The sequence below is a fragment of the Rhinolophus hipposideros genome (assembly GCF_964194185.1).
Source record: "Rhinolophus hipposideros genome assembly, chromosome: 16".
Lineage (NCBI taxonomy): Eukaryota > Metazoa > Chordata > Mammalia > Chiroptera > Rhinolophidae > Rhinolophus > Rhinolophus hipposideros.
This window is the reverse complement of record NC_138062.1, coordinates 49,519,940-49,544,851: the sequence shown is the minus strand read 5'-3', so window position 1 is coordinate 49,544,851 and position 24,912 is coordinate 49,519,940. Positions and strand designations below refer to the sequence as shown.

Below are 24,912 nucleotides of genomic sequence, written 5' to 3'. Positions count from 1 at the left end.
CTCCCATCTTGGGCTGTGTTTCACTGATGAAGGGGTATATGTTTGCCCAATAAGATGGATTCAACCTACTCAGTTTCTTCCCCCAACCCCCCGCACTATGGCCCAGATATAAACTTCTCTCCTTTCTAAAAATGCCCCACTTCCTTTGCTGGCTGGAATCAACGGAGCCAGGAGCCAAGGGTTGAGAAGGAAGGTCTGTGGGGGTTTGTCATGCAGGGTGTCATGTGTGGTCTCAGCTCCTGCTCCCCACATAAGAACGCAGGATATGGTGAGGCCAAAAAGGAACACCCACAAAGCCATAGATAGGGGAGTCACACCACAATATTCTCGCTGGCGGCTGGATTAGAGACACAGAAAGCAAGAGCCACACGATCCACAACCCGCCGTCCGCTTTTCTGCCAACCAACCTCACTTGCCAACTGCAATCTGCGCCTGTATGCAATCCGCAATCCGCAATCCGCAATCCGCAATCCGCCCTGCTAACTGCAATCCCCGCTTGCTAGCCACCATCCGCAGCTAGCGTAGCCACGGCAGTTATATTAGTGGCCAATGGCTCACTGGTTACAGCTGACAGCCAACTAGCCACAGCTGATGGCCATCCAATCACAGTTGATGGACATTTACTACCCGAGCCAGCACCTTTCCACGTGAGGCCGAGAGCCTGGAAACTGCACTCCTGGCTCTGTCCCCCCAGGGTTCCAGCTCCAGCAGGAATCAAGCAGTGACCAGCGGCTGCTGTGTGCCTCTGGCCTGAGACTTGGTCTCTTTGGGCTCCTATTTATTCGTGTAGAATGGGGGGACACTGAGAGTTTATAGTGTTCAGTCAGCTCACATTTTCCTACACAACTACCGGGTGCCAGGCCCAGGCTGAGGCAGTGGGAATCAGATTGATGCAGGCTTTGCTCTTTAGGGGCTCACCCAGTCTGCTAGGGGAGGCATCTGGGAATCAGTAAAACAACGGAAAATTACAGCAGAGCTGAAAGAACTCATCAAAAGAGGACTGAGGTAGTGGAGAAAGGAAGAATTTTGGAGGAGGGGACACACAGGTGGATGGGAGAAAGGGGGAGAGTTGGGTACAGAAGGAGAGGAAGGCGCTCTAGCAGAGGGAACAGCCAATGCAAAGGCCATGGCGAATGAAGGCGCTTGCCCCCAAGAACAGTGAGAGCTGGACGGGGCCCAGGAGGAGGAAATGACGTCAAAGACACGATAGGGGGCTTGAAGGGGAAGGAAGAAGAAGAGGATGGAGGAGGGTGAGATACAGCCGGGAGGGGGAAGAGATTTGATTCTGAGAGGAACGGAAACTAGATCTGATTCACGTCGTACGATCGCCCCCTTGCTGCCCAGTGGAGAACGAACAGGAAGATGGGGCCGGTCCACCCTTGTGTCTACCCTCTGGCCCTCACAGCTAGTCACAGAAAGTGTGACACCCTGAGCCAAGCCGACTTCAGTTGGCCGAGTAGCCTTTCATCTAACGGCCTCAGTTTCTCCATAAACAGAATGGGGACAATATGTCCTTAGGCCCTCACCAAGCAGTGTTGATGGGTGCTTTGTGTGGATGTGCTCATGTGATTGCCACTAAGCCCTGTGGGGCAGGACCTACTGCCATCCCCACTTCACAGAGGGGCAAACTGAAGCTCAGAGGTCTGCACGCAGGAGGCAGAGGCAGGACTGGAACCCAGGACCCCCAGTCCTGTCCTGGGCTTGGGTAGCCTGGTCTGGCCCCAAGCGGGGGCCCAACCCCTCCCAATGGACTTGAGAAGCCACAGCCAGGCTGGGCGGAACCGTGGGTGTCCTGGATCCCCAAGGTGCCAATTAAATACTCGTGGCCGTCTGGGGACAGAGCTGTGGACAGCGGCATGGCCGAGCTGGGGCCAGAGCCAGGACGCGCCTGGCGGGTGCTTGCCCTGTGCGGAGCCGCGGTGTTCCTGGCGGCGGCTGCAGCCGGGGCAGCCCTGCTGGCCTGGAATCTGGCCGCCGCGGCCTCCCGGGGGTCTCGGTGTCCAGAGCGGGAGCCAGGCGCCAATGCCACAGCGGCTCCAGGGGATCCGGCGCCGGAGATCGAGGAGCTATTGCGCCAGCTGGCAGAGGCTGCCAAACGCGAAGAGGCTCTGGTTAGGCAGCTGGACCAGACCGAGAGTGCCCGTCGGGGGCTGGAGGAGGCGCTAAGGGCCTGTGAGGGCCGCCAGGTAGGTGGGCAGGGCTGGGTGCTAGGACATCCGGAATGTGAGGGGAAAGAGCCTGCACATACCCACCCAGGGATTGCTCCCCTCTCCGTGCCTTGGTTTTCCTAGTTCTTCAGTAGGAATGAGAAGAGCCCCATAACACCTTCCAACTCTTTCCTACAATGCCAGTTCACCCTTGAGTCCATCTTCTGATCTAAAAGGCCCCACTGTCCTCTGCTATTTGCTAAATAAGTGGTGGTGACTAGACCCTTAAGTCTAGTGGATCCCAGACCCCTAAGCCTACCTGCAGAGGCCCTGTTTTATCCTGCCCCCAGGGCTCCCCCGCCTCTCCCCCCCAGCCGGTGTCCAGCAGCCCTATTTCGGGATAGGGACATTCATGTCACCTGTAATTAGGAGGCTAAAGTTGGCTTCTTGGAGGAGGTACCAGCCAGGTCCTCCCTTTTCTTCTGGCCACCCCCTTCAAACCCTTCTGTAACCCTTCCCAGCCCTGAGCCTCGCAGAAGAATTATCCTCAAAGTCCCAACCCACTCACATTTATTAACTACTGTGTGCCTCTCTGAACTGGGCCCAGCAAAGGTTGAGAAGTGTGTGAATTTTAGAAATCAAAAAAGACCCTTTACCCCTTTCCCGCCCGCCTAAGGGAAGGGTCTGGGGCAGCTGAAGTTAAAAGCAGCCTGCCCTGGGTTCAAATTCTGATTCTGCCTAGTGATGGAAGATGCTCTGAGGCCAGGCCAGTTGTTTTGCAGAATGTCTCACAGAGGTGACAGTCTTACCCCACCAACCCAATCACTGTCAACCAGTAAACGGGCTTGTGTTTGTTTGAAACCCCAGCCAGCTAGTCTAGATGTAGCTGGACTTGGAACCAGCGCTAAACCGTCTCCATATCTTGATGGCTAGGGGTTGGGGCCGGTGGACCTGGGCAGAGACCTCCTTCCACGCAGGCAGCTGTAACCACGCAGTACCCCAGACTTCAGCAGCCACTTCTGTTACAACTACAGGACCCCAAAAGACATTCAGTGTCGTCTCGGTCTCCCCTAGAAAGGGCAGGGCCAATTTATTCCTTCCTTCCCCGGACCACCCCTCACCTCCCCTTCACTTCACAGAGCCGGCTTCAGACCCAACTAATGACACTGAAGACTGAGATGGACGAAGCCAAGGCACAGGGGACCCAGATGGGGGCCGAGAACGGGGCGCTGACAGGTGTGTTGGCGCGCAAGGGTACTGGGCAGGGCTAGAAGTGGGAGGAGCCTAGAAGTCTCCTAGCTATGCAAACGACATATAGGTACAAAGTAATGCAAACAACGCGCAAATGAATGAGAAAACTTATGAAAGAAATGCACATAATTGCAAAGGTCATAAAAACCTAAATCCAACAAAATACGCAAACGCTATGTAAACGAGTTCCAAAAGCAATGCAAACCTATGAAAAGCTATGCAAATGACACGCAAAGGCCAGGTAAACAGCACATAAATGTAATTAAAATAAAGCAAAGCACGCAAATAATAGGCAGACTATAAACTCAGACGCCGGCGCACGCGGGGTTGGGAGCCTGGTCTCCCGCCTGACCCCACCCGCTGCGCCCGCAGAGGCCCTGGCGCGATGGGAGGCGGCAGCCACCGAGTCGGCTAGGCTGCTGGAAGAGGCGCAGCAGCAAGCCCGCACAGCCGAGGCCGAGGGCGGAGCATGCGCAGCCCGGGAGGCGGTGCTGCTCGAGCGCGTGTGAGTAAGGGGCGGGCCCAGGGCTGTGGACGGGCGGAGTGAGAGGCCAATGGTTGCGCAAGACTTCGTTCTTTTTGCCCAATCACCACAGGGGGCGGGATCATGTGGGCGGGGCCTTGGGGAGATTTGTGAGGGGAGGGTCATAGTGAGGGTCCTGTAATTAGAGACTAGGGTGGGTGAGCCGGGTGGGCACTCTGGGAGAGGGAATCCCCAGGTTGGGGCTGGCACTCTAGAGGCGTGGGTCCCTGGGGTCGGGCACATATGGGGGGCCCTGGGAGGGTGGTTGAAGGGTGCAAGGAAAAGGGGCTAAAGGAAGGGTGCAAGGAAAAGGGGCTATCGAGAGAGGGGCTAAAGGGTCTGGAGAGGAGCTTCTGGGGAAGGGGCAGTGAGTCTCTGGTGAAGGGTCCTGGGAATAGCCAGGGGTGGAGAAAGGATGGGGATACTGGGGGGATGGGGATTTCTGGGGAGTGTGGTTCCCAGAGGGGCGGAACAGTGCTGGGGATTCTCCGGGGTCGGGAGTCCAAGTGCTGACAAGCCTTTCCTCCCCGGCAGTAAAGCCCTGGAAGCCGAGATGGACCCTCAGCGCAGAGTGCCGCATCCCCGGCCCCGCTCCGGGTCCCGACCCCGGCCCAACACCCGCTCTCGTTCTCGCCCCAGACCCTCGGGGGGCTGCCGACGGCCGGCGAGGCGCTCATGAGGTGAGTCAGCCCTCTCCCAGGATGGAGGCTCCAGGCCAGGAGGACAGATCCTGTGGGAGCCCCGTGGGAACATGTCTAGAGGTGCCCACGCTGGATGAGATGCCCAGTCGACATCCATCAACGCTCAGGAACCACTCTGGAAGGAAACTAGGCAGAAAGAAGACTCGACCCTCTCTTCCCGACCATCTAGTGATTATTATACAGACTACAGATGGGGAAACTGAGGCCCATTTGGTCATCCAGTGAGATAGTGCTGATCTGGGACTTAAGTCCTCTCTACTGATAGTTTTGTCCTCATCCCACAGACATGAGGACTTAGGGTCCAGTCCTGGCTGGGGAGTGACCTGGAGAGGTCACTTCTCTCTGGGCCTCAGTTTACCTCGTCTGTAAAATGAATGATTGGAATCATGTTTAGAGATTTGGCTTATCCTTGACACCAAAAACTACAATGATGGCACAATGAGAAACTACAGACTCCTCTTCCTGTGAGAATGGTACAAAACTCCCAAATGGAATTTTAGCAAAGAGGATCAAGTGACACATTTTTTAAAAATACACCACAACAAAAGGAACTTATGCCTGAAATGCAGGCATGGTTCAGTATTCAGCAGTTTGTTAATAAATTCACTGTATTAAAGGGTCAAATGAAAAAAGTTCTGAAAAGGCCATCAAAATCGGGGCCAAGGTGAGAACCACTGTCAAGTATTTAATATTGTTCTGGGGGTACTAGCCAATTAGACAAGAAAAAGAAATGAGGTACAAATATTAGAAAAGAGGAAGAGAATTCATAGGTTGGATCATATGAAAGCACTGTTTATACAGATCAAAACTAATTGAAATAACACTTTCACATAGCTCAATTTCATGTTATCTTTGTTTTTTACCTGTATATTTGATATAACTTCCGACTTACAGAATAATTGGCAGGAGAATACAGAGAACTCCTGGGCACCTCTCTCTTCTTTACGAAAAACTTGCAGAAATGATGTTTCTTTAGCCATAAATACTTGAGTATGCTGCATTTCCTAAAAACAAGGAATTCTCTCACATACTTATGGTCAGTTATGAAAATCAGGAAATGGACACTGATAAAATACTGTTATCTAATCTGCAGACTTTAAACAGATTTTTCCAACTGTTCTGATAATGTCCTTTATAACAAAAGAGTATACCGGCTCACACATTATATTTGTCAAGTCTCTTTCATCTGGAACATTCCTCAGTCTGTCTTTGTTTTTCATGATATTGGCATTTTTTAAAAGCCAAGGCCAGTCATTTTGTGCAGTCAGAAGAGTTTGAGTTTGTGTGATGTTTCCTTATGATTAGTTTTAGGTTGGCATTTTGGGCAGGAATGCATCAGAAAAAAACCAACCTAATAGTATTACCTGCTGGTGGTATGATTTTATATATAGAAAACCCAAGAGAATTAACTGAAACTTTTCTATACATAAATAACTAGCTAGAAAATCCTTTGGAAGAAAAGAAAGATCCATTTTCAGATAGTTTTTTTATACCCAGGAATAAACTGATTTCCATATTATGTAAGGAGCTCTTATAAATTAAAAGTTCAAAAAACAACTCAGTAGAAAAATGGACAAAGAACATGGACAGTCAGTTTGTAGAAACATACCAAAAAAGGTGCCCAACCTCACTCCTGGAAAAGAAATGCAAATTGAAGAAATAATGTGGTATCACTTTCTACCAATTAATTTAGCAAAGATAAAAATAAAAACAAATTAAAAGTTTGTGACTACACTGTGTTGGCACCGCTATGGGGAAATAAGCACTCTCACAGAGTACTGGTGGAAATGCTCGGGTACGACCACCCGAGAAGGCAGTTTTCTGAATCTCTCAGAATTCGAAGTGCACATACTGTTTGACCTATCAGTTCTCCCTAGTAATTTTCTACAACTATATTTACATGGGTACAAAATGATGGACTAAATACAATGCAGAATCCTGGGTTGAATTCCGGAACAACAAAAAAAAACACTTAGTGGGTAAATCAAAGAAAGTCTAGAGTTTAGTTAATAGTAATTTACTAAGGTTAATTTGTTAGTTTTGACAAAGGAATCATGGTATATGTTAAGATGTTAACAAAGCTGGGTGCGGGCTAGTCAGGGACTCTGTATTAGCTCTGCAAATTTTCTGTAAATCTAAAACTATTCCAAAATTTAAAATGTACTTTTAAAAAGGAGAGAGGGGATGAGGAGATTATTACCATATTGTTGGTAAGTGCAAAAAACTGGAAACCGCAACGTCCGCCAATAGGGGGCTTTAAATGAGTGTCTGTGCTTCCACGCGGTGGAATATTACACAACTATTTAAAAAGCCAAAGCAGATCTTCTTGGAGACACAGAAATGTAAAAAGCAGAAGAACAATAATTCGTGTACATTTTTTTTAAATGCAAGGCGGCGGGAGACTTTATTCAAATATTTCCAAAGGAAACACTAGTCACAGCTGTGGCCTCTGCGGCGGGAACCAGCGGGCCACAGCTGTGGTGGGAGAGGCAGTCTCTGTATGTTTCTCTGTATATCTTTTTTGTAAAGTTTGCATTTTAAAAAGCATGCCCATGTATTACCTTTAAAAATTAAATTTTGTTTTGAAAAATTCTTGAGACTGGTGTAAGGAGGGAAGTGGGAGCCCTTGGAACTCTGATCCCCCCCCCCTCAGCCAGTCTTGCTCATTATCCCCTCCACTCACCTGGGGCTTGGAGGTGCCTGATCAGGGCCTTTACCTGAGAGGGGGGCCCACCTTGTTAGGGAAGTGGAGAGCCCCGACCCCCAGGAGGAGGGGAGGCTGAGGGGAGGAATACGAGGGTCTGGCCTTTGTGTTCTGCTGTCGGCCACCAGGGGTCGCCCCAGCCTGCGGCCCGTTTGCCGCCTGTTTGAGGTGCAGAGTTTGATGCTAAGGGTGGGTCTAAGAACCCCCTAACACTGGCGGAAATTCAGAAATGAGCAGGAAATGGTTCTCCCTCTGGAGTCAGCCAGAGCTGGAGACCAGGAGACAAGCCTTTGTCTAATTTAAGACCCCTCACTACGCAGCTGTGGGATTCAAGGGCTGATCCCTGGAAAGGGCTGGGCTCAAAGCTATACACGGCCCTAAAACATTATCATTATTATTCACTTATTCTGCTGGCTCCATCTTGACCATACCTGCGGGACCCCGGAAACTCAGCTCCGGAGATGGATGGAAATGGGGAGACATGGCAGGTGTGTGAGCAGGAAGGGTGCAGTCAGATCTGGTGTCAGAGAGTTGGGGTGGGAGAGAGGGCAGAGGTTGGGGGCTTTGAACGCCTGGGGAGGCCCGTAGGATTGGGGGTGACTTGAGGAGAACAGGCCAAGGCCTCGTCTGCACCAAGGCTCCCCAGCTGTCCAGGGGAACAAATAGCACTCCGTGGTGGGCCCTGCCTCCCAGACCCCACCTACCTCCCACCCCACAGGGCCAGCCCCTGGCCTGACCTTCCACTGTTCTGCCTCTGTCTCTTTGCCTGTCTAATAGCCACTCAAAGTCTCTATCTCTCTGTCTATGAGTCTCTCCTTGTCTCTGTGTCCACACCCCTGTCCCAGTACACCCTCCTGGGTCCCTCCCGCTGCTGCCACAGAGACAGGAATGGGAGGACTGAATGGGAAACCCTGGAGTAGCTGTGAGCAGAGGGCACCTGGGACAGTGCAGCCTGAACTCGTTGGCCCCCCAGTTAAGAAAGTGGGTCACCTTTTTTTTTTTTTTTTTTAGCTAGGAACACAGAGGCCCAGAAAGAACAGGCTGTTCCTTTGCAAAGTGTTCTCTGCCTCTTCTGTCACCCGCAAAACTACAAAACTTAATTTCACTTGAATTTAACCAAAAACCAAATACATTGGCGTAAATGTGGAGGGTCTGAACTTTGTTGAAAATTTTCTTTACCACTTCCTCAAACACCTTTTTGAAGTCTCATTTCTCCAGGAGGGCTTCAGTGTTCATTTTCAGATAGTGAAATGGGGTTGATTTCTTCATGACAGTTTTCCCTTCTCCGCCCAAACAAACAAATAAAACCAAATTGATTGTTTTTAATTTGGGGGGAAAAACGTTTAAAATCAAAGTCTAATTTTGGGATGAACTTCTGAGGGAATTTAGAGAGATTCATGCACAAAATTTCCTGTGAGCATAACAAATTGTTTTCAGGAAAAAAACCGAACATATATCAGGGCCAACACAACTGACCTCGTGTGAATCTGAGGATCAGTCACTTGCGTCCTCCCTCTGGAATTTTTCTGGCCAGGCATAGGCAAACATGTGTTCAGAAAGTCTGTTTTTAGAGATTTTAGACACTGCTGACAGGGCTGTCAGTGGAAACAAGCTTTTTGGAAGACAAACTGGTGACAGCTGTCGAAATGTAAAATACGACTGCTTGGGGAAGCATTAATTTCATTTGTGGGGATTTGATATCAAATTTTATTTTGTTCATTGGAACAAAATTTTAAAACTCTAAATGTCCATTGATAATTATTATGGTATTGTATGCGGTGAAAACCTTACCAGCAGGCAAAAGGAATCAACAGATCCTGAAGACATGATGTTGAGCAAATAGAGGAAATTACATCAATACTTTTTTAATTAAAAAAAAAATCTAGCTATTGAAACAAGTTATTCCAAAAAGAACCATTGCAAATGAAAGATATGGGATTAAATTGCCAAAAAGCAATTTGCCAAAAAGAAACAGAACGTTATTTTTGAGCTCGACAAGACATTAGTATGCATATTAAGACTCTTATTCTGACATTGTAACAATTGCTCAAAATTGTAGCACCCTCAGTACCATCTAGGGTGGCTTTTTACTTTTCTGGGAGTTTGTGGTTGCTTTCTTTTTCCTTGACAACACACATCATGCTCATATATACATATATGTAACACATTCAATAGATCATGAAGAATAGCCAGGATGATCGTAAGATATCAAGACTGTCACACCTCTTGGCGTTGGCCCAGGCACTGCCCCCATACCTGAGCTCTTCTCCTGTCATGCTCCCTTTCCCCTGTGCTCCCACAAGCCCGGAACAATACCTGGAGGAAGTGCTCTTCCCCTGTGTCTCAGTTCCTCCTCTTGGCATCAGAGGCTGTCCATGATCCAGCCCCTCTCACTTTAAAAAAGTGCCACCATTTATTAAGGCTGAATGTGTGCCAGGCACTGTAATAAGTGTTTTACAACTGGTGATGTTACCTCCACTTTAGATAGGAGAAAACTGAGGCTCAAGGAGAAATCACTTGCCTGAGGTCACACGGTGGTAGGTGGCACAGCCAAAACTTAACTCCAGGGCTCTAAATCGTAACCATGAATTCACCCTGCCTATATGGCCCCCATCGAAGAAAATGGAAGATGTCCTCCCACCCGCGGGACTGGGGGGGTGGGGGGAAGGTGGGGGGACTCTGATGTGCCTGGCCAACCTAGAGGAGTAGCTGGTTGGGCACCACTTGCAGCCCCCAACCCTCCTCCCTTAACCACTGGGAAGGGTCTGGAATCAGGAATCACCCGGTAGCTGCAAGGACCAAAGGTCAGACAGGGGTTTCCTGCCCACCCCTGGGAACTTCCTCCTTCCTGACCCAGCTCCCGCCTCCTTGATGAACACCACCCTGGAGGACCCCTTCCCCCTGTCAACTACCCCGACTCCATTACACTGGCTAATCGGGGGATGGGTCCCCTTGCCGATGCCTTCACCCTGCTCTGCCCCTCCAGGTAGTGGGCAGCAATTGTGTTACTGTCACCCATGCAGGGTCCAGACCCCTTTCCACCTCCTTGTTCCTTTCGCTTCAGTCCCTGTCCCCCCTTTACGCCATAAGGCTAGCAGCTATGTCCACCCTGTCTCCCCAAGCCTGAGGGCCCCTCCCAAATGGGCCTGGCTGTGGCTGATGCCCCTTGTGGGTCCCTGGAATCACCCAGCATGGAGGGTTTCCCTGGATCTCCTGGTTCTGGGGGGAACGGGCAGGACGGCGGACCCAGAACCCTTTGCCCCTTGCTTCCGAAATCTCCATTCCCCGGGGGTGACCCCCAGTAAGAAGGCTCAACCCCCACCTATCCAACACTTCCTGTTCACCAGCTCACGGAGACCCCAAATAATGCTTCCAGCAGGAAATTACAGTAATAATAACAACAGCTTCCCACCCCTCCCCCCCACAGCCCTGTGACTGGGCATCATGCATACCCCATCTCACAGAGGGCGAAATTGAGGCACAGATAGGAGAAGCCCCTCCCCTGAGTTCACACAAGCCAAGCCAGCTCTCCTTGGCCTCAAGTTCATTATTGCTCGCGCTGTTGCTCCCAGAGCACTTACGAAGCACCTGCATGGGCCAGGCATTGGGTGGAATGACAACTTGGGGAGTCCGCGCCACCACCATCTGAGGACCAGCCCTCTGTGAAGCTCTGATGTGCCAATTACTGAGCCCCAGGCTAAACATTCCACACAATTTAGCTCATTTAATCAACACTGCCCCATGAGGTGGGCACACGTCTGTAGTCAACACCCTGGGAGGTAAGCCCAGTTCAGTGAACCAACAGTATGAGACTTGGGGGCAGTCCTTTCCTCAACCTGTGCCTCAGTTTCTTCCTCCACACAGCAGGGACAATGATGCAGCAAGTACTGACAACAGCGCCTGGAACAGAGCAGGGGCAGGTGGGAAACTGAGGCTCAGAGAGGCCAAGACAGCCAATCACCCAGCTGGTGCCCCACCAAGTGTTAATCAGGGAGGCCAGCCAGGCCGTGGCCTACCCCCCTTCCCTTCACAGCCCGGGTGGGAGTGTTGAGATAACCTACCGCCCCCGTTTCCTCCTGGCCAGGAAGGAGCCAGGCAGAGGAAGTATTAAGAGAAGTAATATAAACACTCCCCCTGAGGGCCGCAGGGTCCAGAAAGGGCACAGCCACCACCCAGAGCAGACCAGCCAGCTGAGGAGTGTTGGTGCAGCGGGCGGCAAGCCCAGGAACGGATGGGCCTGGCAATGGAGCACGGGAGCCCCTACTCCAGGGCTGGGGGCAGCCAGCGCGACTGCTGCTATTATCTGCGCTACGTCTTCCTCTTCATCTCGCTTATCCAGTTCCTCATCATCCTGGGCCTTGTCCTCTTCATGGTCTACGGTAATGTGCACGTGAGCACCGAGTCCAACCTGCAGGCCACCGAGCGCCGGGCCGAGGGCCTGTACAACCAGGTCGTGGGGCTCGCGGCCAGCCAGGCCAACCTGTCCAAGGAGCTTAACCTCACTGCGCGCGACAAGGACACCATCACGCAGATGCTGCAGAACGCCCGCCGCGACCTGGACCGGATCAACGCCAGCTTCCGCCAGTGCCAGGTTGAACGGGGAGGGCGAAGGGCATGACACTCACCCTGGGGACCCTGGGAAAGGCATCTCACTTCTCTGAGCTTCAGTTTTCCCATCCATAAAATGGGGACAGGCACAGACCCCATATTTTGCGTGAGGAGCCCATGTAGGTCAGCAATGCATATTTTGTTAGTAAAAGTATATCTCATACAATATTTGGGATATACTTATACTAAAAAGAGATGTATTGGTTATCCATCTGGAATTCAAATGTGACTGTGCAGCAGCCTTGGGCCCATGACAATATGCACGGAACGCCTAGAATGTGCCAACTGCAAATACATAAGAACTGGCTAAAAACTCAGTGTTTGGTTCTTACTTAGTAATAAGTGTAAATGGCTTATATTTGCCTTCTGCTGGCATCTGCTTTAGAAATATAATCTCATTATTGAAGCCCAGAAGGTAGGGAGAGGCTCTAAACTCTTTTGCAGATGGGGAAATGGAGGCTTGAGAAGGAGACGGCTTTCACAAGGGGGCAAAAGCAGCCTCAGGGGGAAAGTCACAGTGGCACACTTGGGGCTCTCGTGAAGACAGTCATCCCTTAGCACCCCCAGCTTGTGTGAAGCTCACTGGACAATCGCCCATGTACCCTCACACACACATGCTCCCCTCTGTGGAGGTCTTGGTGCCAGAGACACTGAGGAAGGGGCCCCCCTCTGACCTCAGCTGGCATAGGGAGGGAAGCTGGGTGATGATAGCCTTGGTTGCTGCCACAGGAGGGGTCCTGGTTGGCTGGGGTAGGTGATGGGGGCAGGGGGAAGGATAAGACCACCCAGGCCTCCTCATTGGGCAGAAAGGCCCTTCTCAGACCTGCCCCAGGACAGTGTCTCCCCTTCTCAGACCCCAAGGCAGGGTAGGTCCCCCTCAGACTCCCAAATGGGGGCAGGTCCCCCTCAGACTCCAAAGCACGCTGTCCCCCTCATACTTTCAGAGCAGAGCAGGTCCCCCTTAAGCCCCAGAACAGGATGTGTCCCCCGTCAGACTCCCAGAAAGGGGGAACTCTCCCCTCAGACACCCAGAGAAGGAAGGGTCCCTATCAGACTCTAAGTGGAGTGAGTCCTACCTCAGAGTCCAGAGCAGAGTGGGTCTCCCGTGAGGCCCCCAAAATGGGGGGTCTCCCCCCTCTGGCCCTGGGGGAGTATGGGTCCCCATCAGACGCTTAGAATGGGGACAGGTCCCTCCTCAGACCCTAGAGCAGGGCGGATCCCCCCTCAGCCTCCCAGAATGGAGTGCATCCCCCCTCAGATTCCCAGGGCAGGGCTGTCTACCCCCTCAGACTGCCAGGGTATTGCGGCTTCCTTCAGCCATCTCACTTCCTGGGAATTAGCCCATTGGATCATCCAGGACACGCACCACCATCCGGCCCAGGAGCCATAGGAAGGAATCAGGATCATAAAGTGTTAGATACTCACACGCATCCCAGTATCCTGACTCCCCGTCGTAGAAGCTTAGAAATCTAAGAATCTGGCTCTTTATGACTTCAAAATGTGAAAATCATGCCTTTTTATCCCCACTTTGCGTTAACAAATTCTCTGAGCTGGAACCCCTCAGGGTTTTCTTTTGAGAGGACCCGGGTCCCATACCCCCCACTTCAGGACGGGGGTGCTGATGGCTGGAAATTGTGCCACAGACCTGCCCCAGCCCTAGCCCCTGTCCCAGCAGCCCCACTGTCTGATAGTAACGGATATGAATCTTGGTCTTTCTCTGGTTCTGGAAGTGCTAAGAAACATGATTTTTCTTAAAATTTCTACAAATGCAACTGCATTTGTGTCCCTGAGACCCTGGAAGAGAAAGGAGAGTTGAAAGTTGAACTCAGTGATTTTTTTTTTTTTTTAGAGTCTGCCCTAAAAAAAAGGCACCAGAGCCCTTACTCAGGATGTGGCTGGACATCCTGGGCTCCCCTTCTGACACTTGCTCTAACTGGCAGATAAACTCTTTCTCACTTCATCCAACTTACCGTGTTTCCCCGAAAATAAGCCCTAGCCGGACCTTCAGCTCTAATGCGTCTTTTGGAGCAAAAATTAATATAAGAGTCAGTGTCATGTTATGTTATGTTATGTTATGTTATGTTATGTTATGTTATGTTATGTTATGTTATATTAAAGACCCGGTCTTATATTATAGTAAAATAAGACCTGGTCTTATATTAATTTTTGCTCCAAAAGATAAATTAGAGCTGATTGTCTGGCTAGGTCTTATTTTGGGGGAAACACAGTACTTTGTCTCCACCTGCAGACCTTTCCCTTCTGTGGCTAAGTCTTTGAAAGCAGAAGTCCCTGAAACTTCCCGAGCTATATTTGTGCTCTCCCTAACCCCAGGGCGTTGGCACGGATCCAGCCTTCCTAAGGAGTAAGGACAAAGAGTGGCAGAAAGACAAACCCTCTGAACTCTTCATATCTTGTTATATTTCTGTGGAGAGTTATGTTCCAAAGTTTGGAAGGCACAGGCTTTGTTGAATCATAAAAACTTGATTCACGTGCCATACAACTGACCCATTTAAAGTGTACAGTTCAATGATTTTTTAGTACATTCACAGAGTTGTACAACCATCATGACAATTAATTTTGGAACATTTTTTATCACCCCCCCAAAGGAAACTCCATCCCCATTAGCAGTCACCCCCCACTCTCCCTCCCTCAGCCCCTGGGAACCACAAATCCGCTTTCTGTCTTTATGGGTTTGCTTATTCTAGACATTTTATCTAAATAGAATTGGACACTATGTGACCTTTTGTGATTGACTTCTCTCACTCAACATCATGTTCTCAAGGTTCATCCCCATTGTAGCATGCGTCAGCTCTGCCTTCCTTTTTATTGCCAAATTGTGTTAATCGTAACAACTTTTGAAGATCAAACCAGCTTTTCCTGTTGTGAACTGGGCTAACACAGTCCATCTGGGTGCTGGTCTGGGGCCCCAGCCCTGAGTGTCTGGGCAGCCAGGGGATCCTCAGTCCCCAAGGGGCAGGACTCTGAGCTCTGTCCTTGTCCCCTCTGGGCAGATAGTCCATGCGAACAATGAGAGGTACACGGCTGCCATCATCCTGAGCGAGAAACAATGCCAAGAACAATTCAAGGAGACTAACAAGAGCTGCAATGGTGAGTGGTCTGAGCAGCGGAGAGCTTGGGTGGGGGTCTCCCTGCCCAGTTCTTTGGCAGCCCCTCAACTCTCCTAAGTCTTATTGTCCTGTACCTGTAGCCTTGACCCTCATGCTGTCCGAGAAGACCAGGACGCTCGAGGTGGAGTTGGCCAAGGAGAAGGCAGTATGCACCAAAGACAAGGAGAGTCTGGTGCTGAGCAAGCGGGTGATGGAGGAGCAGCTGGCCGAGTGCAACAAGGCCCGGGAGCAGCAGCGGCGGGAGCGACAGCTGGCCGAGGATCGGCTGCAGAAGGTGCAGTCCCTCTGCCTCCCTCTGGACAAGAACAAGTTTGAGACTGACATGCGCAACCTCTGGAGGGATTCCATAATCCCGCGCATTCTGGATAAACAGGGCTACAGCCCATACCATTCCCTCAGCACGGAACTAGAGTCCATCCGGAGAAGCTGTGACAACCTGCCTCTCCTCATGAGCACCAAGGTGGAGGATCTGGCCCGGAGCTTGCGGGTTGGCATCGAGGGTGTGGCCCGTGAGAACTCAGACCTCCAGCGCCAAAAGCTGGACGTTGAGCAGAGCCTGAAGGCCAGTCAGGAGGCCATGGAGAAGGTGGAGAAGGAGGCCCAGGCCCGGGAGGTCAAGCTCCAGGCCGAGTGTGCCCGGCAGACCCAGCTAGTGCTGGAGGACAAGGCAGCACTACGGAAAGAGCGAGACAACTTGGCCAAGGAGCTAGAGGAGAAGAAGCGGGAAATGGAGTATCTCAAGAGGGAACTAGCTGTCAGCCGCTCAAGTTTGGATGACTGCAGAAAGGCCAAGGTGGGCCGGCAGCCCCAGACTTAGGTGGCACTGGAGTTGGGTCTAGAGGCCAAGTTGGTGGTGATGTTGAACTTGGGTTTCAGGTTGGGTTAGTGAGGACTCACTGGAGAGTTTCATTGACATTAGGATTGGGGCCAAGCCTGGAATGGGATCAGCATTCCAGGAAGAGTGTGGGATTAAGACTGGAGTCAGAGGTCGGGGGGCTGTTGGATCCAGGGTGGAGTGAGGGGTGAATCTAGAATGTCAGGCTAAATTGAAGCATTGAAGGTAGATTTAGAATTGAGTCTGGGTTCACACATAAGAAGTGGAGTCTGGCGTTGGTTTAAGAATTATGGTTATCTATTCATGTGGATTTTATTGGCATTCGGGTTGGGGTGGTTGGAAATTGGGAATGACACTAAGAAAGGTTAAGGATTGGGGTTGAGTTTAGGGCAGCTGGATAGGCCTCAGAATTGGTTTAGGGTGAGGACTAGGGAGGGATTCATTAAGCATTGGTGTCAGGATTGGGAGTTATCTGAATTGAGTTGAAGAATCAGGGGACACTGGGTTAGCGTTGAGAGTGACATTAGATTAGAGTGAGGGTTAAGGCAGGTCGAGAGGAAGACTTGATGTGGACATTGAATTTGTTTAGACTTGGATCCAAGTAAGTTCTTGGTAACTGCTGCGTCTAGAGTTGGTTTGGGTTAATCTTCCATCTCGTTAGTCTTAGAATTGGGGTTGAGTTTGCAGTTTAGATTGTGAGAAAAGATGAAAACTTCAGCTGGGTGTTGCATGCAGGTGGGTTGTTAGGTCTAGGGTTGGATGAGGAGTGAATCTAGGATGTCAGTGGCTTTGAATGGGTTGAATTGAGGCACTGAAATTGGAGTTGAGGCTTGGGTGGATGTAGGTGGCTAGTGGTCTAGAGATGATTAGAAGTTTGGGGCCAAGAGTGGAGTTAGGATTTCATGGGCATTAAGAGGGGCAGGGATTAGCATTACTATGAGTTAGGATTTGAGGTTGGGTTTAGGGTGGCTGAGTGGGGGTTGAATTGGGTTGGCATTGGGATATATTTGAGGTGCAGGATTAGGTGACTCTGGTTTAGGGTGGGGATAGAGTGGGGTTGGGGTGAGGCTCAAGGCTGGTTCTAGAGTAGAAGCTGTGTGGATGCTGATCTTGTGGTGGGCCTGGGTTGGGGTTCTGTTTCAGGTAGAGGCTGGGGTCTGAGGTTGAGTTGGGAAGGTGTTTGTGGGTGGCCGTGGTGGAGCGCAGGGCTGGGGTTGGGGGAATGGCGTTGGGGTAGATTTTTCATAGCAGCTGAGTCTAGGGCACTGGTTGGCATCAGAGTTAGATCTAAAGTTATGGTCAGATCAGGTATATCGTTGGGATTGGGTTTAGGTCTGGGTTTGATTCTGAGGAAGTCTCTGTTTTCACGTTGGGATCAGATTTTAAGTGATTGAGTTCAGAACTGGCTTGGGATTTCAGGATTGGGAGGGACTGGCTCAGGTTTGTTCAAGGCATGGCATTGAGACTTGGGGTCCAGTGATTTACAGAGTGAGTCGGCTTCAGTCTGGAGAGGGGCTGGGTTGGGTGGATGGTTTCCGTGGGGTCATGAATTGGGGTCAGGTTGGCACTGAGGCTGTGATGGAGACCGAGGCAGGCTGGCCTTGTAGAGTAGGTTCTCTGGGGGGGGGGCTGCCAAAGGAAGCCAGCCCCTGGGGTCCCCAATCATTTGAGGGCAGATGGGTACGCGTGATGATTATACATCCATTAACACGTGTCCTTCTCCATGAGGACCTGTTTGTTTCTCCACCCTGGCATGACCTCAGAGCCATGTCTCCAAGAGCATGGAAGGGCAGGAGCCTCCTGGCACTCTGGTTCAGGGGTCCCAGCTTATGCCAACCTCCCTCTATCCTTCTTCCCACAGTTACAGCCGATGCTTGTGCCAAGACCTTTTGGCCCTGCCCCCAACACCCAACCCATTGGTGAGTGAGGCCAGAGCCAGGGATGGGGCGGGTACTCTCCACGCGATATCCGGGACTTCCCGCCTACCCGTAACCCAGGTGAAGGGGCTACTAAGGCGATAGGTTGGGCCTAACCCCTCCCTCTCTTGCTAGACACACGTGACCTGGAAGAATTCAAGAAGAGGATCCTAGAGTCCCAGCGGCTTACTGCAAGCAACTCAGTCCTATCCAGGTGAAGAGCTGGGCAGGCTGAGATAGTTCAGTCCCAGGGCTTTGGTCTCAAGATGGGGGGATGGAGGGAGGCTCATCTCATACTTGCTGCTTCCTTAATTGAGCACCTACTGTGTACCAGGCCCTATGCTGAGCCCTGGAGACACAGGAGTGACCAAGACACATGCAGTTGCATTTGTGAAACTCCCTAAGTAGAGAGAGACGATGATGGAGCCATGATAAGAAGAGTACCCAAGAGCCTATAATTATTAGGTGCTTAGTGTGAGCTCAGCACAGTTTTGAGCACTCTGTCCTATTAAGTCATTCAATCCTCACAACCAGTTGATGAGCTACAGTTATTCCCACTTTCCGGATGAAGAGAGTGAGGCACAAAGAGGGTATGCACCGTGCTCCAGGTAACACACCCAGGGAGGGGTGAGCTGGGACATGAACCCAAGTATCAGACTCCAGACAGGCAAGGAAGGGCCTCAGTGAGAAGGGGACCTTTGAGCCAGAGGATGGGCAGGAGCTGGCCTGGGAAGGACAGGGGGAACAGTGCTCCAAGCACACGAACTGCTAGGACCCAGGCCTGGGTAGCTTGGACTAGGGTGGTTGAGGGTGGCTGGAATGGAGGAAGGGAGGGAGAGAAAGCAGCGTCCAATAGTAGCCCTGGGCTTCTTGCTCCACACCTGTGAGCCTCGCTTTCTACTTCTGCAAAAATGGGGGCCTCTGAAATCAAGGGCATGGAAACACTTTGCCAACTGTAAACTGCTGTCCACCAGTGCCTGGAGCAAGGGTCCAGGGACCAGAGCAGGGAGCCTCAGGGTGCTGGTACCCGCTCAGGTCATGGCTCGATGCCTGTGCCCCCCTCGCTGCCTCCCGGAGCCTGGTCATCTGGCCAACAACACCCTGTGCGTCATAGGGAAGGTGACTCAGGCCACCACTCTGAGAACACCCTGTGCTCCGTCCTTGGTTGAAGCCACACTCCCCACTCAGGAACACACCGCTGGCTTAGGACCTGGGGATGGTCAGGCCCATTTGCAGTTTAGGACCTGAGGCCCGGGGGGACACCTGCGATTTGAAGATCACTCTGACCCCAAAGCCTGTGGCTTCCTTGAATGACTTTGCCACCAGACTATTGCCCACCTGGGTCTATTTCAGCTTCAGGGTGCTATATGCAGGCCTTGGGTCCAGACTTCCAGAGGTCTGTTGCCAACGCCTCGGAGTCTCCACATTCTTCTCCATCTCTACTGTGCCTCTTCTTACATACCCCTTACAGTGGGAGCTCACCCCCTTACGGTACTGGTCCCCTCGCTCTGGATGGCTCTGCCTTAGTGAAATCCCTCAGCCTGGGCAGCCCGCAGAGAGGGAAGCAAGAGGGTAGGGAGAAGCCCCTGCTCTGAGTAAACAGTTTTCCTCTCTCCATCTTGGCCTGAAGCCATCATGGCAAGGAAGGAGGTTCTATTATTATCCCCACTTCTCAGAGAGGGAACTGAGGCTCCAGGGAAGTGATCAGCCAGGGTCATGCGTCAGCAAATCATGGCCAGAGCCAGACCTGTCTGGGTCCCAGCTGAGAATCGGAAAGCTCTTGACATTGTTTACCCCAAATGACATTGACCTGCCAAGAAAATGCGCACTTAAGCCTGGCCCCTCCTGCTTCTCTCTGCAGGGTCGCAGGAAGGGCCTCTGGGCTCCAGCCTTAATTAGCCTTCCCTTGAGAAAGGGGCCGGGTGATGAGCAGGCCCTGGCCATCAGCTCTGGGCTTGAATCTTGGCTCGGCCAGCCACTCAGTGGGCAACGGTGGGCAAATCACTGGCAAGAGAATGACAACATTCAAATTTTAGATGAACCCAAGCAGGGGCCAGGTCTGAGGCCCACCATCACCCATCTCCCTACCCAGGAGCTGATTTTCTTTCTCTTCTTATTCCTCTGTGCCTCAAGAAAGTCTCTCCTGGTGCTAACTCGCCCTGAGGCTTCCCCCATACCTGCTGCTGTCCCGTATTCACAAAACGAGGGCAGACCCAGGGCCTAGTGTCACCATGACTTGAGCACGAGGCTTTCCTTCTTAATTGCACATTTGTAAGTCATTTTCTGTTGATGGCAAGTGCACCTTTACTTGGGTAAGATTGGGTGTCCTTCGGAGCTCAATTTAATTTATCTTTTAAAAACCACAATGGAGATGAAGACAAACATTCAGTAAATATTGGTTTAGGGCCTATGTGGCTGGAGGCGGCAAAAGTTGCGCTGTGGAAGGTGGAAGACGCGAATGCAGCCCTGACTCTGTGCCGCGCACGTAGGGTGCGTCGCTCCATTGCATTGCCGTCACTATTATGATTTGTTTGTTCATTGAACCCATATTTCTCGAGCAATTGCTGGGTGCTGAGGACACGGGCAGGAACAAGGCACAGAAACCCTTGCTCTTGGTGGGGCTCACAGTCTCGTGGGGAGACAGATGATAAACCAGATGAATGAGTCAGTGCAGGTCCCCTTAGTGATAGGCAAGACAGATTCGGGATGAGGGAGTGTGAGGTTAGAATTTCCCACAGGAGGCCAGGGCAGGATTCCCTGAGGAGGTGACATTTGAACAGAGACCTGAAGGACGTGAGGGAGGAGCCATGGGGTTGTGGGGAAGGAGGTTCCTGGGAAGGGTGTACCAGGCGGAGAAGACAGCCCACGCAAAGGCACTGAGGCAGGACTATGACAGGTGAGTTTGAGTGAGGAAGCTGGTATGTCTGGAATTATCAAGGGGGGAGAGTGGGAAGAGGTGAGGTCAAGATGACGAGGACAGATCGCGGAGGTTTCTGTGCTGCGGGGACTTTGGAAGCCCTGGGCAGGCTGTGAGCAGAGGAGGATGTGACCCTAGTCGGGTGTTCACAGGCGCCCTCTGGTTGTGGTTGGGGGTGAAGGTGGGAACCAGGGACCAGTGATGAGTGACAGCACTGGTCCAGGCCAGCAATGACGGCTTAGGAGCCTTAGTCTGTGGAAAATGGTGAGGGGTGACCCTCCCTTGTAGGCTGGCGGGGAAGAGTGCGTGAAGCACGTATGTCAGACAGAGAGGCTGGAGCCGGGGAGGGTGGACCAGAGCCAGCCAAGGAATGTGAGGCTCGGGCCCCAGGGAAGAGCCAGGGAAGGAAGGGAGGGGGCCAACGGAAGCGGGACTTGGCCACAGCCCCCTTTTCCCTGACCAGGAAACAGCCTCTGCGCCAAGCCCTGACCCCTCATGAGAACCTTTGCCAGGCCAAGGTGGGGGAAGGGCATTGCCGACAGCAGCAGGATGGCTCCTGAAGGGGCAGCGGGGGGACTGTGGCAGGGTTTGAGTCTCTAAAGAGAAGGCCTAGTGGGGCAGAGTGGGTGGAACCTTGAATGCCAGGTCGAAAGGATCTGGCTTTGTCATGAGGGCGCTGGGGGGCCGTGGAGAGCGAGTAGGGGCCAGCTCATCAGAAAAACCCTCCTGGGAATGAATGTGTGTGGGGTGGGGGTGGACAAGGGTTTTGGGGCAATCTCCCAGAATCCCCAGGGCCTTCAGAAAGACTGTAGCAGAGGCCTGGAACATAGGAGGTGGCCTCTCTGAACCTCTGACTTTTCTTCTGTGTCATAAGGAAGCACACATCTCAGTCCCACCTCTTCCAAAGAAGCTCCACAAGTAGGAGAGTATTGGAGAGGGTGAACCCCCAATGAGCCAGAGTCTTTGATAGCAACAAGGGGTGGAGGTAGGAAGAGGCAGGCCCAAGGAAGGTTTGTCCTTCTGTCGGTCTGATGGACTATTGTATTCCCTTCTCCTTCCTGCCTTAGTGGCTGAGGAGGCTCTGGGCCCCAAGGACTGAAGGGGGGCCCTGACTTGCTGATCTGCAGACCTGGTGCAGCGAGACGCCACAGGACGAGAAGCAGCCAGGGCGGCAGTCAGGCGATAACCCACGCATGTACCACAGTGGGCACCCTCGGCCTGAGCCCCACGCCCCACCCATGCCTCCTAATACTCTCACAGGCCCACACCCGCACCACACAATCCCCCACCCACAGCAGCCACAATGACATCCCAGAGACACAGAAATGATGTCACACAGACGCGGTGACAACATGACACACACACTTCTGCCCAACCCTCGCCCAATGTCACACGCCTCTGCACAGGCCAAGGCACCCATAGCACCCCCTCACACTCCTGTGCCCTCATCTGCACACCTGTGCTGCCACCCCCCCTCCTCTGATTCCCTTATCTCCGGGTGCTTCTTCACCGCCAGTGCTAATGGCCTGGGAAATGAAAACAGAAAGATATTCAGCTCTATCCCTGGGAGTTTCCAGGCCCACCTCTGTGTCAGGGAGCATCTGGTCCCAGGGGGAATGTAGCCCACCGGCCCCTCATAGCCAGTGAAGGCACTGATTCTTCACTCCCTCTCTTCATACCCAGCCCTGCCTATGATCCCTGTAAACGTTAGGCACTAAATAAATGTTATCGATCCTTTCAAAGACACCAGAGTTGTGATTTTTGCTTTGAAAAGGCACCACTTGGCCTTGAGTGAGAAAAGACTAGAAAGATAAAAGCTGGAGAAACCCCTCCCCAATATCCCCAGGTCAGAAGACCCTTCAACCGAGAACAAATGGGGGACACCAGCTTCCCCCATCTCTCGGCATCTCCACGTAGGAAGAGACGGCATAGTTGTCGATTTCTTGTTCCCGTAACACAGCAGATATTTACAAGGCAGTTTCTTAAAAAGCAAATTATCCATTTGTAGCTTGCATTTTTCTGGATTTGCAAAGATTCCCCCAGGTCAACAATTGCTGAGGTTACCACGGCCTGTCGTGAATTGCAGGAACTCCTCCTCGCCAAAATTATTCCAGGAACAACATCACAAAAGTCTCAGCTCATTTGTTTTATTTTGTTGTTTGCGGCGAGATAGGATGTCAGAAAGGGCACCTGCATCCAGTTTTGGAGCATTTCAACCCTCATCACTAACTTAGCAGGTAGCAGGGGAAAAGCACATTAGAGGCACACAGGGAAATCACATTGTACCCAGCAGGGGGTACCCAGCAGGGAGGGAAAAGTTCAAAAGCCGTTATACCTGCTGCTGGTGAAGATGTAGAAAAAAGAGCATTTTCCTACAGGACTGGTAGAAATTAAGATGTCATTATGGCCCTTCTGGAAATTAGTTTGGTGATATTTAATAGAAGTAAAGATGCACTAACTCTTTGACTCGGTCACCCTGCTCCTGGGACTTTATCCCTGAAAACTCCAGAAAAAAAAAAAAAAGCCACGGACTGAAAAACCTAAAAATTGTGATCTAGAATTTCAGCCTGTCCCCCCACCCCCAACCCTTACCCTTGATTCCCTTCCAGCCCATCCCTTGGGAGAGGGATGAATCATGAGGATGAGGTTGGCAACACAAGCTTCGGGCAGGCAAGTCTGGAGGGACAAAGGAGCGATACTTCCTGGATAAGGAAACACGGGGTGAGAGACAGCTGCTGCAGGAAACACTTGGCTGGGGCCCCGCCAAGCCAGGGCAGGGGGGTCAGTAAGGCCAGGCTGCCCAGAGGGGCCAGTCTGGAGGACCCAAGGAAGCGGGAACGTCCCTGACCCTAAGTATACTGCTGAGCAGCCTTAAGTCCTAGAGAAAACACAGACGCTGGCCAGTCCCAGCAACCACAGGAAGCCGAGTTTGGGTTCTGGAGCCAGACATCTTTGGGTTCAAATCTTGGCTCAGTCCATCTCAGCCTCCATTTTCTCATCTGAGAAATGGGCACAGGTCTGTAACTTTTGGTTCGTCTCTCTCATCCAGAGCATCCCAGGATGTCATCCCTCCAAGTAGTCCCTATGCGCAGCCCTGGTCCAGTCCTCTAACACCTAGACCTCAGCCTCTGCTTCCAATATGGCCCCCATACTGGCCCAGAGGGATCTTTCCATCACAGGATCCGACCACGTCCCTCTCTGTCACACACCCTTCATGGCTCCTCATTACCCTGGGCACAGTCCATTTTCCTGTCTCTCTTGTACTTCCTCCCCCCATGCACAGGGCCGCCATGGCCTTCAGTTGTCTTGGATGTTTAATTCTCTGACTAAAGACTCACCAGCTTTTTTTTTTTTTTTTTTTTTTAAGACTCACAGGCTCTCTATTTTAATTTGGGCTGTGCCCTCAGACTAAAATACCTTTTTCTTGCCCGATAAATTCTTCCTTCAAGGCCCAGCCCTAGAGATCCCTCCTCCAGGCAGCCCTCCTGGATGACCCAAGGTCTAGCCCTTGTTCCCCCTGGGGGCCTCCCCAGCCCCATCCCTCTTTCGGGCCCTGATCTTGTAGCTCTGACTCACCCAGGCTTGGTGGCTCCCCTGGGGGCAGAGAATAGACGGGGACTGAGTACCAGTTGGGAGCAATTGGCAAACCCTCTCCCTAACCCTACGTAGTCCAGCCACTGGGTGAGGTTCTGACTCTGAAGATTTCCTGTGACCTCTATAAATAACCCCCATGGCTGCTTCCCACAAACTGCCTCACCCTTCTTGGAAAAAAAGGACTGTAGCCAAGGACCTCGGTCCAGCCATGTGCCAGTGTCCAGGGGGAGGTAGGTGGAGGCCCAGGCATCCTGACCCAAGAGTCTCCCTCCCCACCCAGACCCTGCTCACCAGTCCTGGGAGCTCTCTGGACCCTCCCCATGCTATGATATCTGGACACCCACCTCCACTAGACCCTCAATATTGCTTTTCTTCTCTGAACATCAGTTTGCTTTTCTGCAAAATGGGCATAGTAGTAATATCCATGGACTCATCTAGAAGAGTGACCTTTTCCCTCCAGGAACCCACCCCTCAGGGGCAACCACAGCTGTTGAATAAGCAAAGAAATCAACCAATAGTGACATATTGCAGTAAAGTCTGTGCAGACCCGAAGTTGGGGGTCCCCTTTAGTTGGGTGGTGGGTGTCTC

General features: G+C 51.7%; 2 protein-coding genes across 2 annotated transcripts; both read left to right on the top strand.

Moving 5' to 3' along the window:
• Window positions 1–1,856: 1,856 nt before the first annotated feature.
• Window positions 1,857–7,064, top strand: CCDC194 (coiled-coil domain containing 194; the record flags this gene model as incomplete). Its single annotated transcript, XM_081075455.1, has 4 exons — window positions 1,857–2,186; window positions 3,287–3,383; window positions 3,771–3,903; window positions 4,456–7,064. 4 exons carry the CDS (start codon window positions 1,857–1,859, stop codon window positions 4,598–4,600), a joined length of 705 nt encoding a protein of 234 aa, XP_080931581.1. The 3' UTR covers window positions 4,601–7,064.
• Window positions 7,065–11,479: 4,415 nt separating this feature from the next.
• PLVAP (plasmalemma vesicle associated protein) lies at window positions 11,480–22,475 on the top strand. Its single transcript, XM_081076786.1, has 6 exons — window positions 11,480–11,917; window positions 14,946–15,042; window positions 15,143–15,855; window positions 17,759–17,816; window positions 17,949–18,027; window positions 21,798–22,475. The coding sequence occupies exons 1-6, from the start codon at window positions 11,558–11,560 to the stop codon at window positions 21,802–21,804; spliced, it is 1,314 nt and encodes a 437-aa protein (XP_080932912.1). The 5' UTR covers window positions 11,480–11,557; the 3' UTR covers window positions 21,805–22,475.
• Window positions 22,476–24,912: the final 2,437 nt, after the last annotated feature.

What these genes read in the sequence shown, in the direction of transcription:
- PLVAP (XM_081076786.1), top strand. Translation starts at nt 11,558, where the DNA reads ATGGGCCTGGCAATGGAGCACGGGAGCCCCTACTCCAGGGCTGGGGGC. An exon ending in GACTAACAAGAGCTGCAATG is followed by an intron (nt 15,043 to 15,142) that starts GTGAGTGGTCTG and finishes CTGTACCTGTAG; the next exon opens with CCTTGACCCTCATGCTGTCC. An exon ending in ATGACTGCAGAAAGGCCAAG is followed by an intron (nt 15,856 to 17,758) that starts GTGGGCCGGCAG and finishes TTCTTCCCACAG; the next exon opens with TTACAGCCGATGCTTGTGCC.